The sequence below is a fragment of the Pantherophis guttatus genome, chromosome 10, assembly GCF_059756535.1.
Source record: "Pantherophis guttatus breed Tessera chromosome 10, ASM5975653v1, whole genome shotgun sequence".
Classification (NCBI taxonomy): Eukaryota; Metazoa; Chordata; class Lepidosauria; order Squamata; family Colubridae; genus Pantherophis; species Pantherophis guttatus.
In genome coordinates, this window is record NC_142072.1 from 27337181 (window position 1) to 27350229 (window position 13049).

Below are 13049 nucleotides of genomic sequence, written 5' to 3' on the forward strand. Positions count from 1 at the left end.
CGTGAAGTGGGGTTATGGGTTACAGATGAGCCTGTGGATTGCGTACCTGGCTCCCTGCCACGTATCAGCAGCCCTGCCTGAGCTCCTCAATGTAATAGCCGAGGTGGCAGTTGAGACTCCTAAGCTACTGGTTATGGGAGATTTCAACCTGCCATCCATTGGTGAAACGTCTGAAGGGGCTCAGGAGTTTATGGCTTCCATGACGGCCATGGACCTGACCCAATTAGTTCATGGCCCTACTCACACGGGGGGACATACTCTGGATTTGATCTTTATCTCTGACCAATGGCTGAATGGTCTAGATATAGGGGATATAGTCATCGAACCCTTGTCATGGTCAGACCATTCTCTCCTTAAGCTTGACCTTCTGACCACTACAACCCACTGCAGGGAGGCGGAATCAAATGGTTCCGCCCCAGGCGCCTGATGGATCCTGATAGGTTCCGGATGGACCTTGGGCCATTTCCTGAGACCTTGGCTCATGACTCGGCTGAAGACCTAGTGGCATCCTGGGATAGGATGGCTGCTGGTGCTTTAGACCGGGTCATGCCTTTGCGGCCTCTGACCCGGCATTGAACCTACCCAGCTCCTTGGTTCTCTGATGAGCTGAGGGGGATGAAACATCGGAAAAGACGCCTAGAGAGCAGTTGGAGGACCAGCCGTTCCGAATCCGACCGAACACTAGTGAGATCTTATATTAAGACCTACTTAGTGGCGATAAAAGCGGCAAAATGTAACTAATTTTCCTCTCTTATTGCATTGGCAGATAATCACCCAGCCGCCTTGTTTAGGGTTACCCACTCTCTACTCCAGGTGAGAGCCCGGGAAGACCCTCTGCAAGGACGAGTTGAGGATTTTGCACAATATCTGCACAATAAAATCGCTCAGATTCGGGAAGGCTTGGACTCTTAACTGGGTTAATTCGGATGAAATGACGAGGGCAGATCTTGAGGACATTATCTGGGATGAGTTTGATACTGTGACTCCTGAGGACGTGGACAGGTTACTGGGGAAGCTGAATGCGACCACATGTTTATTGGACCCGTGCCCTTCCTGGCTAGTGCTGGCTACCCGGGAGGTTACACGTAGCTGGCTCCAGAGAATTATTAACGCTTCTCTGAGTGAGGGATTCTTACCTCCCGCCTTGAAAGAGGTGGTGGTGAGACCCCTCCTTAAGAAGCCCTCTCTGGATCTGGCTGTTTTAGCAAACTACCGTCCAGTCTCCAACCTTCGCTTTTTAGCGAAGGTTGTCGAAAGTGTGGTGGCACGACAGCTCCCACAGTACCTGGATGAAGCTGTCTATCTAGACTCGTTCCAGTCCGGCTTCAGGCCTGGATACAGGACAGAAACAGCATTGGTTGTGTTGGTTGATGATCTCTGGAGGGCTCGGGATAAGGGATGTTCCTCTATCCTGGTCCTATTAGATCTCTCAGCAGCTTTTGATACCATTGATCATGGTATCATGCTGCACCAGTTGGAGGGGCTGGGAGTGGGAGGCACTGTATTACGGTGGTTCTCGTCCTACCTCTCTGACAGGTCGCAGTCAGTGTTGACAGGTGGACAGAGATCGACCTCGAGGCCCCTTACTTGCGGGGTCGGTCCTCTCGCCTCTCCTGTTCAACATTTATGTGAAGCCATTGGGGGAGATCATCCGTGGTTTTGGGGTGCAATGTCATCTGTACGCTGATGACACTCAGCTGTACATCTCCACCACAAACCACCCCAATGATGCCCTTGAAGTGATGTCCCGGTGCCTTGAGGTCATGCGAGTCTGGATGGGGAGAAACAGGCTTCAAGTCAACCCTTCCAAGACTGAGTGGCTGTGGCTACCGGCATCCTGGTACAGCCAGTTAGTCCCATCACTAACTATTGGGGATGAGTCATTGACCCGCGCAGAGAAAGCTCGCAATTTAGGCATCCTCCTGGATGCACGACTGTCTTTAGAAGGTCATATAACAGCCATGGCCAGAGGAGCTTTCTATCAGGTTTGTCTGATTCGCCAATTGCGTCCCTTTCTAGACCGGGACTCATTACGCACAGTCACTCAAGCCCTCGTCATTTCCCGACTTGACTACTGCAATGCTGTCTACATGGGGCTCCCCTTGAAGTGCACCCGGAAGCTCCAACTGGTCCAGAATGCGGCTGCGCGAGTAATTATGGGAGCAACATGGCGCTCACATGTAACACCTCTTCTACGTGAGCTGCACTGGCTTCCGGTGGCCTTCCGAGTGCGCTTCAAGGTGTTGGTTCTTACCTTTAAAGTGCTCCATGGCTTAGGACCTGAGTACTTACGAGATCACCTGCTGCAACCGATAACCTCCCATCAACCAATATGCTCTCACAGAGTAGGCCTACTCATAGTACCATCATTAAAACAATGTCGTCTAGTAGTTCCAAGGGAGAGAGCCTTCTCTGTGGGGGCACCTACTCTTTGGAACAAAATACCCCATGGAATATGAATAATCCCAGATCTTTGCACTTTCCGACGTGCCCTGAAGACCTTTCTGTTTCAACAAGCAGGGCTAGCATAAACATCTAATTTCTATGCCAAGGTCTTAGCAGATACACTAAGTTGACTCAATTTATTATTTACTGTTTATAAAAAAAATAAAAAATAAAAAATAAATTTATTATATGTATATGAAATCTTACTCTGTTCACTGCCCTGAGTCCTTCGGGAGAAGGGCGGTATAGAAATTCAATAAATAAATAAATAAATAAATAAATAAATAAATAAATAAATAAATAAATAAATAAATAAATAAATAAATAAATAAATAAATAAATAAATAAATAAATAAATAAATAAATAATATTCTTACTGTAAATACCAGGCAAAAGCTGTTCTAGGACAGTTTTTTTATTTGCTCCATCTGCTGTTTAGAAAGCTATTTGTTTCACAAGACTTTGCATTATTCCACCCACTTCTTGCTGCTTCCTCTGGCATTTCACCCAGCCTGCAGGGTACCACAAAGAAGAGTTTATACCATCCTGCTTGCCCAGTTGCAAAAGACTCCCAATGTCTCTTTGGAAGCAATTTTGTGCTGCCCAGGAGACCAATCTTTGCCAATGTCCCAGTTAGTGATTTGCCAGCCGACTGTCTCCCCAGTAACCCAGTCCTCAGAAGGCAGCTGGGCCAGTGGGAGGTATGACTGCTGTTCAGATTGTCCCATGTGTAAGTAGATCTCTGCCTCTAATACCTGTGGAGAGTAGCCAGCTGAGGAGGGAGGAATGAGACTCTTTGTGAACTAGTTCTTCCTGAAATAAGACTGGGTTTCTGGTTTATTTCCAGTTTAAGTGGACTTCCCAACCTGGTGCTTTCTACATAGGTTGATACTAAATCCCATCCTGCTCAGCCAGTATGGCCAAGATGGTTAAGGAAGCAAAACTTCTAATTGGGGGATATCAATGGAGAAGAAAGTGGGAGAAGTCCTTGGTGTTCTCTGAGCTTGGTTGTTTCTATGCAGATCTGTACTAAACATCAGTACTAGTTAAGGAATGGGGTTTGCTCTTAAAGAAGGTGTTTCTGGCCATCATTCATTTTGTCTTCATTTGTGACTGAGGTTATGCTGTTATGTCAACAACTGCAGCTATAGAAGGATTCTCTCTAAGGTTTCTTGGAAATAGAAGAAATTGTATAGGAATCTGGCTTTTGAGGTCAGGACTTTGTTAGGCGTTGGGTAAATTTTTCAGCTAGTAGCAAACTTTAAACAATATTTTAATTTTAAATGTCAAGACACCAGCTCAATTCTCTTTCTTGCTTTGGACAGCTGAATGTTTTCAGAGATTAACTGCCAACTTTATTACGTTGAAAGTTAACCACCTTGTCTTAAAAGTATTTTGGGAATATCCCAGGATAATGTTACAGGACCCAATCTGAGTTGGTCATCAGGATCAAAGTTTTATTCTTCCGAGTTTTTGGGCTCATGCTGGAGCCCATCCTCAGGGAACTTCTCTCTCTCCAGAATGTACACAAGTCCACAAGTCTTAAAGTTGCCAAGTTTGGAGATCCCTGTTCTAGGGCAGCACTGCCAAAACAGGACTTTTACCCCCCAGAGCTACATAGAGGTATGTAAAAAGGGTGCAAAAACTGTCCCCCAATTTTACCATCATCTAATCCAATACCGTCTTTATTGTATTGTGATTTCTTTTTGTCTGAGGGAGCAAAAAGGAACAGGATATGACAGCGATGGCTAATCTTTTTGCCATCGCGTGCCAGGAGCAGGGGGACTGCAGGGGGGGGTTGCACGTGTGCGTGCCCACACCCATAATTTTATGCACCCAGCCCATGTGCATGTGACCCCCCCTGCAGTCCCCCTGCTCCTGGCACGCAATGGCATGGTGAGCCCGGTAGGCCCGTTTTTCTCTCTTCCCAGGCTCCAGAGGCTTTCTAGGAGCCTGGGGAGGTTGCAAACGGCCTTCCCCACTCCCACCCCCAGAGGCCCTGTTTCCCTACTTCCGGTGGGCCCAGAAGGCCCAAAAATCAGCTGGCCAGCGCGCGCATACGCACTGGACCTGAGCTCGCGTGCCCACCGATATGGATACACGTGCCATCTGTGGCACGCGTGCCATAGGTTCACCATCACAGGGATATGACAACCTCCACTCCTTAAGTCTGGGAACACTTAGAAAATGTCTGCTTCTCAGCTGTCAGGGTCACTGGTGATCATGGTTTGTCACAGAACAGTCACCGCTCACTCTCGTACCCACAAAGGATTGGCTAAGTGGAGACATAGTGGCAATGATTACAAGTCTGGACTACGGAGGACAGCATTTTTCTACCTACTTCTATTGATCTTCGCTTGCATATGCGTGTTTATGTTGCTTGGCAGGTTGCGTTGGAATTTGCTGCCCAATGATTCTGAGCTGCTACGTGGCACGCAAATATGGAGAACATTGTTGCTTGGGAATGGTGCCTGGTGGCATGACTGCACTCCGAACACACATGCGGCTCTCCTATGGAATCCCGGTAACGTGCTAAGATTTCACCTAGGAGGTGATCTTTCTCTGAGAAGTAGAACAGCAGATGCTGGGAGGGGTGGGGGAGATGAAATTTATATTTAAAAAAAAAGTTTGTCAAAGTTTATTGCAGCCCTTGTTCTTACACCAAGCACTTTGCTGCAGAGTAGTAGCTTGTCTTGATTGCCCCTTGATTTCATCTCTGAAACTGCTAAAATGCCTGTGGTAGATACAAAATGAAATTTATTTTCATTTAATGTGAATGAATTTATTGTCCTGCCTTTATTATTTTATATTACAATTATGGTATTCCTTGTAATGCGACTTTGTTCACCTTCGTGTCTACCCTGAACACTTCCAGTTTTGAGGGAAAGGACAGCACGGCATACAGTGGTATGTTTCTCCACCTCCTTTAAACCAGGGGTGAAATTCAGCAGGTTCTGACAGGTTCTGGATAACCGGTAGCGGAAATTTTGAGTAGTTCAGAGAACCTGCAAATCTGGCTGGCCCCACAGTGGGGAGGGAATGGGGATTTTGCAGTATTCTTCCCCCAGAAGTGGGGTGGGAATGGAGATTTTGCAGTATCCTTCCCCTGCCATGCCCACCAAGCATGCCCACCTAGCCAACCCACGGCCACCAAGCCACGCTCACAGAACCGGTAGTAAAAAAATTTGAATTTCACCACTGCTTTAAACCATATTTGTAATTACAAGCTTGCAGTTTTAGTGCAGTGGGTGAATTCAGCCAGTCTTGTTGACAAGACAGTTACTGGAGTTTCACAAGAATTGTATGAGGCAACTTGTCAGTGAAATAAATTACAAAATACCCCTGCTATCAGAACTGAGCACAAACTGCAGTTTGCTTGAATCCTGGAATTAATTTGTTTCTATTGCAAAAGAAAGCAGAAATAATTTATCTCAACTTTGTAACACTATGGGTCACTGCATTTTTAATAAAGGACACCGTGCATGCTTTGTCTCATCCAGGCAATCCATACAGCCTTGGCATTATGAAATATTGTGCCCTATTAGAGACATGATATGGTGAAACAAGCAAATACTGCAGCTTCACATCTAAGTGGTCATGCATGGAGGACAATACTGATCTTTTCTATTGCTACTTGCCCTTTTTTAATGCTAATTTTACTAAACAGTTCCAAGATCTATTGTAAAGAATAGGAAGAGAAATCCAATATTTAGCTGATCTTCAATTAGTGCATTTGTAGCATATTTATTCAGCACCTGGTGACCATTTTTTTTTCAAAGGCTACAAGTAGTTGAAGCTACAAATATTTTGCATTGCTCCAAAATAGTGGGGATTAAATGCCTTTTCTTTCTGTTCTAGCACACATAAGGGAAGAAGTAATAACTAATTCCTTAAAAGTGCCGTTTTCTAAAATCATACCTTACTATGTTGTATAGTTCTATCATCCTCATTCTAAAGTGAAAATTACTACTACTGCTGAAATATGTGAAATCAAGCCTTCCCAAATTTCTTCTTCTGTCTCCAACTGTAAAAAGTAGTTAATGGACCATCTGTGATTCTTCTTCAGGTATTCTAAGCAGGGCTGTAGGGGAAACAGGGCTAAATTTATGCTGGATCTTCCAACAGTAACTTTAGCCACTAAATTTAATTCTTATGTGTAGTAGGTGGTCTGCATAAATGGGCCTGGTCAGTCTCTGCTCTGATGCCTGTGGTCTGCATAGCCCAGCAGCCCACCTTGGCCTTTGAAGGTGCCGGCCATGATTTCTGGCGAAACATCAGGAAAACTGCTGTCTAGTCTAAACCATGGTCACTAAACCCTACCCTAAAGCTCAACCCTACCCAACCATCTGCATAAATGCTCACTGCACAGATCAGGAATCTTTGCCAACCTACTTCAAATCACCAGCCTGCCTGTGAAGAGATCGCCATGAGCTTTAGATGTCTGTGAGAACAAAATGCCTCTTCAACTTTTTGGGATGGACGAGAAGAATAGAGACGTTAATAAACACACCTGACATTTTTCATCATCTTGAGGGGCTGAGAGGGGATTTCCCGTCTCATCTCCTACGGAAACTGCACAGGCAGCATCAGGCTGACGCATGCAGCTTCTGGTGTGTGAGGGCACAAGGCCCAAGCGTGCAAACCTGACACACACTCCTTGGCTTGAACATTGCAGGGCACTGTTTTTTTTTTTTTAATTGAAAAGTTTTAAAATGTTTTACAAACAAATTTCCCCCCTCCCCCCACCCCTTCCCCTCTCCCTCCCCCCCCCCCCGACTTCCCAGAGCAAAATACAGGGTATTGCATTTAACAAACATAATCTAACATAAGCAAACTAACTATAAACTCTTAACTTCCCCTTACTCTTTAACTCCGCCATAGGTACTAAAATGTCAAAGTAAAAAGAAAAATCATCTAAATATTTCATTCATAAGCTATTTGCAACTTTTTAGTCCCATATTTGTTTTGTATATAGTCAATCCATCTTCTCCATTCCAGTACATATCTTTCATTCGAACGATCCTTCAAATATGCAGAGATTTTAGCCATCTCCGCCAAATTAGCTACTTTTAATGTCCATTCTTCAATAGTAGGTATTTCTTCCTTCTTCCAATATCGCGCCACCAAGTCTGGCTGCAGTTATTAGATTCAAAATCAGATTAGTCTCTATAACTGTACATCCTTCAATTATACCCAATAAAAACAACTGTGGAGTAAATTTTATCTTCCTTTTAAGAATATTTTGTATAATCCACCATATCTTAATCCAAAATGCCTTAATTTTCTTACATGTCCACCATACATGAAAATACGTTGCATCATCACATTTACATCTCCAACATGTAGATTGTAAACTCAGGTACATACAGGCTAACTTTTGGGGATCTAAATGCCATCTATAAAACATTTTGTAGAAATTTTCTCTTAGATTTTGGGCTTGAGTAAACTTCACATTTCAAACCCATATTTTCTCCCATACATCCATAGATATTGATTCCCCAAAGTTTTGTGCCCATTTTATCATACAATCCTTCACTAACTCAGTTTCTGAATCTATTTCTATCAATGCATTATACAACCTTTTAATATGCATTGGACTTTGATCCCTGATTTGTTTTATTAAGTTTTCTTCATTTTGCAAAATGCCAATTTTCTGATCTTCTTTCTACCTAGTATACAACTGCCCATACTGAAACCAGGTTTGAATTTTCCTTTCTTCCTTTAATACCTCTAAAGACTTTAATTGCAATATACCTCTTTCCAAAATAAGCTCTTTATAAGTAATCACATCTTGTTTCTGCTCCACACTTATATTCTCCATCATATGTCTAGGTATTGTCCAAACAGGTAATTTATTATTTAATTTATATTGATACTTTTTCTATACACGTAATAATGCATTTCTTAATATATGACTTTTAAAATTCTTATCCTTTTTATCATATAGTAAATATGCATGCCATCCATATAACAAATCATACCCTTCAATATTCAATATTCTCTCTTCTGTTAAATTAATCCAATCACTAATTGCTGAGAGCACAGCTGCCTCGTAATACAATCTTAAATTAGACATTTTGAGACCTCCTCTTTCACGTATATCTTGCATTATTTTTCATTTTATCCTTGGTCTCTTTCCTGCCCACACAAAATTAGTAATACCCTTCTGCCATTTGTTGAAATTTCCATCTTTTTTCAGTATTGGTATCATTTGAAAAAGAAATAAGAACTTTTGGCAAAATATTCATCTTTACTGCAGCTATTGTTCCCAGCAGTGATAATTGCAATTTTTTCCAACTTTCCATCTCTTTCTGGATTTTTTGCCACAATAGTTCATAATTACACTTACATAGTTTTGCATTTGATGTTATAATATAAACCCCTAAATACTTAACCTTCTTAACTGATTCAAATCCTGTTATTCTTTCAATTTCTTCTTTTTGACTTGTAACCATATTTTTAATTATTATCTTCGTTTTCCCTGCATTAATTTTAAATCCAGAGACTTGTCCATATTGATTAATTATATCCATTAAACATATAACCGAATTTATTGGTTGGGTCAAAGTCACAACCAGGTCATCTGCGAATGCTCATACCTTGTAATCCTCATTCCTAATTTTAATTCCCCTTATTTTATCTGAACCACGTATTTTTTTCAACAAAAATTCCAGAGTCAAAATAAACAATAATGGAGATAAAGGACATCCTTGTCTTGTTCCCTTTTCTATATTAAAAGTTTCCGTTAAACTACCATTAATTATTACTTGTGCCGTTTGTTGCTGATATATTGCCTTAATAGATTGTATAAAATACTCTCCAAATTGCATCTTTTCAATTATTTTCAATAAAAAATTCCAGTTCAGTCGATCAAACGCTTTTTCCGCATCTAAAAATATAAGCACCGCAAGGACCTGGTTGTTTTTTCCCAAATACTCCAATATATTTACTATTTGTCTTACATTACTCTTCATATATCGCCTATTAATGAAACCAGTTTGGTCATTGTGAATCATTTGTTGCATAACTGGCATCAACCTATTTGCCCATATTTTAGTAAAGATCTTGTAATCTGTATTTAACAACGATATAGGCCTATAGTTTTTTGGCTGAGTATGATCTTGGTCTTCCTTTGGGATCAGGGAAATAAATGCTGTTCTCCAAGGAGGCACTTGTCCTCCAGTTTGTATTTTATTAAATAATTCTTTAAGTGCCTTGGTAGTACAGTGGTCTAAAGAACCCTGTTATTAAGAACAGCTGCCTGCAATTACTGCAGGTTCTAATCTCGCCAAGGCTCAAGGTTGACTCAGCCTTCCATCCTTTCTAAGGTAGGTAAATTGAGGACCCAGTTGTGGGGGCAATAAGCTGACTTTGTATAAATATACAAAAGAATGAAGGCTATTGCTTAGCGCCTTGTAAGCCGCCCTGAGTCTCCGGAGAAGGGCGGCATATAAATCAAATAAAAAAAAAAATTGGTTCCACCATTTCTGCTTGCAAATTTTTATAATAAACCGCTGTCAACCCATCCGTCCCAGGGACTTTTCCCACCTTCAATTGTTTAATTGCTAAAATAATTTCCTCAACAGTTATCAATTGATTCAAACCTTCCCTTTGTTCTTCTGAAATTATAGAGATATTCCCCCTCTGTAAATATTTATCTATATCTATACCTTGAATCTTATCACTAGTATACAACTTCATATAGAATTCTGAAAATGCTTTTTTAATCATATTTTGCTGATACACCTCTTTACCCTTATATTCTATTTTCTCTATAGTACGTAGCTTTTGTTTTTTCCTAAGCAAATATGCCAACCATCTGCCTGGTTTATTCGCATTACAAAAAGAGTTATGTTTGGCATATTGCAAATTAGTTGCTACCTGGTCTGCCGTCAACATATTAAATTGTCCTCGCAATAAATTAATTGCTTCTTTTGTTTTCTTGTCAATTGGGTTTAAAATTAATACTTGCTCTTTATTTTTTATTTCTTCTTCTAACTCCTTCTGTTTCCTTTCCTGTTTACGTCTATATTTATTATTCAAATAAATTAAAATATCTCTCATATATGCTTTACTTGCATCCCAAACCGTCTCCATAGGTGTACCTTTATGCAAATTCATAACAAAAAATTCTTTCATAAATTGTTTACGTTCTTTCACATTTTCCTCATATCTAAACAAATTTTCATTCAGCCTCCAGGACTTCCTGGGTGCCTTTTCATATTCTAATTCCATCCAAACCGGACTATGATCTGTTAATGTTCTTGGACATATTTTCGTTTTCTTCACCCTAGAAAAAAATTCATTAGAAATTAATATAAAATCAATCCTGGAAAATGACTGATGTCTATCAGAAAAAAAGGTAAAATCTTTCTCTTCTCCGTTCCTCTCACGCCAAATATCTCTCAGCTCCATATCCTCCATCATATCAAAAAAAGATTTAGGCAATCTAGCACGTGTTTGAATATTTTGTAGAGATCCTTTTTTGTCCTTTATAATATCCAAAACTCCATTCCAATCTCCCATCATTATATGTGTTTTATAATTCCACTGTATTAATTTAGATGTAAAGTCTTATAAAAACTTTCTTGTTGCTGATTTGGTGCATATATTCCAATCAATAATGGTTTTTTCCCTTCTATTAAGATTTCAATTGCAATATATCTTCCTTGTGGATCTGCTTCAATTAATTTAGCTATTAAACCTTTTTTCAGGTATATAACTATACCATTTTTCTTTTCCGGTGCAGATGCTATAAAATGTGTCCCCAATCTTGCATTTATTAAATATTTTTGATCTTGCATTCTAATATGTGTTTCTTGTAGGCATATAATGTCATTTTTATACTGCTTCAGATAATGAAATATTTTCCTCCTCTTTTGCGGTGAATTTAATCCATTGACATTCCAAGTTAAAAATTTACTTGCCATTTTTGGCAATTTGAAGCTTTTCAAGCATTAGCTGAAGGTCACTTTGATCTTCGGCCTTGCCCCTCCCACTGCTTCTGATTTTGTAGTTTCTTGTGCTTTCATCTGGGCTTGCTGCACCTTTAATTCCTCTTGGTGTTTCTTTGCTGCTCGAGTCTGTCTTTGATCCCTCGGCTCCTCTGTTTTACCAAATAACTCCATATCTTGGGCAGAGCTCGTAAGTTGTAATAAATCTTCTTCAACAATCAAAGCCCCTCCTTGAGCCTCTGCCTGAGCCTGGGTAATTTCTTTCACTCCCATTCTTGCTTCCTCTATTTCCTTTCTTCCTCTGATTTCTGGAGAAGAAGAACCTCCAGCCTTTAATACATTAAAGTAAAAATCCCTTGCCTTCCATAATGTATTAAGACGGAATCTCTGTCCTGAATAATCCACCACCAATCCAGTTGGAATCTCCCATCTATACTGTATCTGACGTTTTCTAAGTTCATCCACCACAAAAGCATAGTCCTTCCTTGCTCTCAACATTTTGGGAGGGATTTCTTTTAATGTTAAAACTTCCTGCCCTGCCACTTGAAGTTTATTTTTGTAAGAAGCCTGCAATATCATATTTCTTAGTCTCCTTGTTGTAAAGTAAATTATAATGTCTCTTGGTAAATTTCTCTGCCTGGCCACCCATGAATTAACACAATAAATTTTATCCATTTGCCAGGGCACTGTTTTGAGGGATGCGCTGTCGATGTGCCTCTGTGGCTGGTGTGAGATTTGCAGAATGGCTCGGGAAGTGCACACTCACTCTCGCTCTTAAAGAACAAAGGTGGGTCAGGATCAGAAGGTGCCATCATGAAGTGGCGGGGTCACTTTCAGGCACTCCACTCCAGCAATGTTTTCAGCTGGGAAACCAGGCTCTGCAAAAGGGGGGAGGCAGGCTCAAGCTATCTTTCCTGAAGGTAACCGGGAAAGTGGAGTTGTTTTTCCTCAAACGTACAGGTAGTCCTTGAGTTATGACCACAATTGAGCCCAAAATTTCTGTTGCTAAGTGAGTGCTAACTGTCTAAGTGAGACAGTTGTTAAATGAGTTATGTCCCATTTTACGACCTTTCCTGCCACAGCTGTTAAGTGAATCACTGCAGTTAAGTTAGTAACATGTTTATAAAATGAATCTGGCTTCTCTGTTGAGTTTGCCTGTCAGAAGGTCGAGAGGTGCTCTCTTCTTCCAGGGTTCCACTCCTTCCAGCTTTCCTGCTACCTACAACTTTGGTTCTCCTGTATGTTTTTCCCAGGAACAAGTTTTGCCACCTCTTTTTGTGAACCACCTGCCCATCACAATCCTGGTAGGTCCTACACAAAATCCAGCAAGATCAGCCACTCTGTGCTTATGAGGAAGAACCAAAATCAGACAGGCACCATTAATCCTTGCACGGCATCAATTAGTAAACCTTCCAGACAGTCAGGCAGCATGGCATATTGAAAAAGGAGAAATGATTATGTTGAGATAAAGCTGTGTTGATATAAAGTTGTGTTATCAACTTTTGTGTTTGCTTTTATTGCAAGGATTTAGTGCAGTCTTCCCCAACCAAGACCAGGTGTATTGGGACTCCAAAATCTTGATTTTTTAGAATTCATCAGGAGAATGGAGGTTTAAGGAGGAATGTTTTATTGGGAACAGCTTTAATGTTC

The 13049-nt window shown here is 40.9% G+C and overlaps 1 protein-coding gene across 1 annotated transcript; it reads left to right on the forward strand.

The window, feature by feature from the left end:
• The first annotated feature begins 2817 nt into the window (after window positions 1-2817).
• Window positions 2818-12453, forward strand: LOC117663273 (cornifelin-like). The gene is made up of 3 exons (XM_034413309.2): window positions 2818-3175; window positions 4833-4969; window positions 12082-12453. Exons 1-3 carry the CDS (start codon window positions 3070-3072, stop codon window positions 12175-12177), a joined length of 339 nt encoding a protein of 112 aa, XP_034269200.2. The 5' UTR covers window positions 2818-3069; the 3' UTR covers window positions 12178-12453.
• The last annotated feature ends 596 nt before the right edge of the window (window positions 12454-13049 follow it).

What these genes read in the sequence shown, in the direction of transcription:
- LOC117663273 (XM_034413309.2), top strand. Translation starts at nt 3,070, where the DNA reads ATGTCCCAGTTAGTGATTTGCCAGCCGACTGTCTCCCCAGTAACCCAG. An exon ending in CTGTTCAGATTGTCCCATGT is followed by an intron (nt 3,176 to 4,832) that starts GTAAGTAGATCT and finishes GTTGCTTGGCAG; the next exon opens with GTTGCGTTGGAATTTGCTGC. An exon ending in GGCTCTCCTATGGAATCCCG is followed by an intron (nt 4,970 to 12,081) that starts GTAACGTGCTAA and finishes TCCATTTGCCAG; the next exon opens with GGCACTGTTTTGAGGGATGC.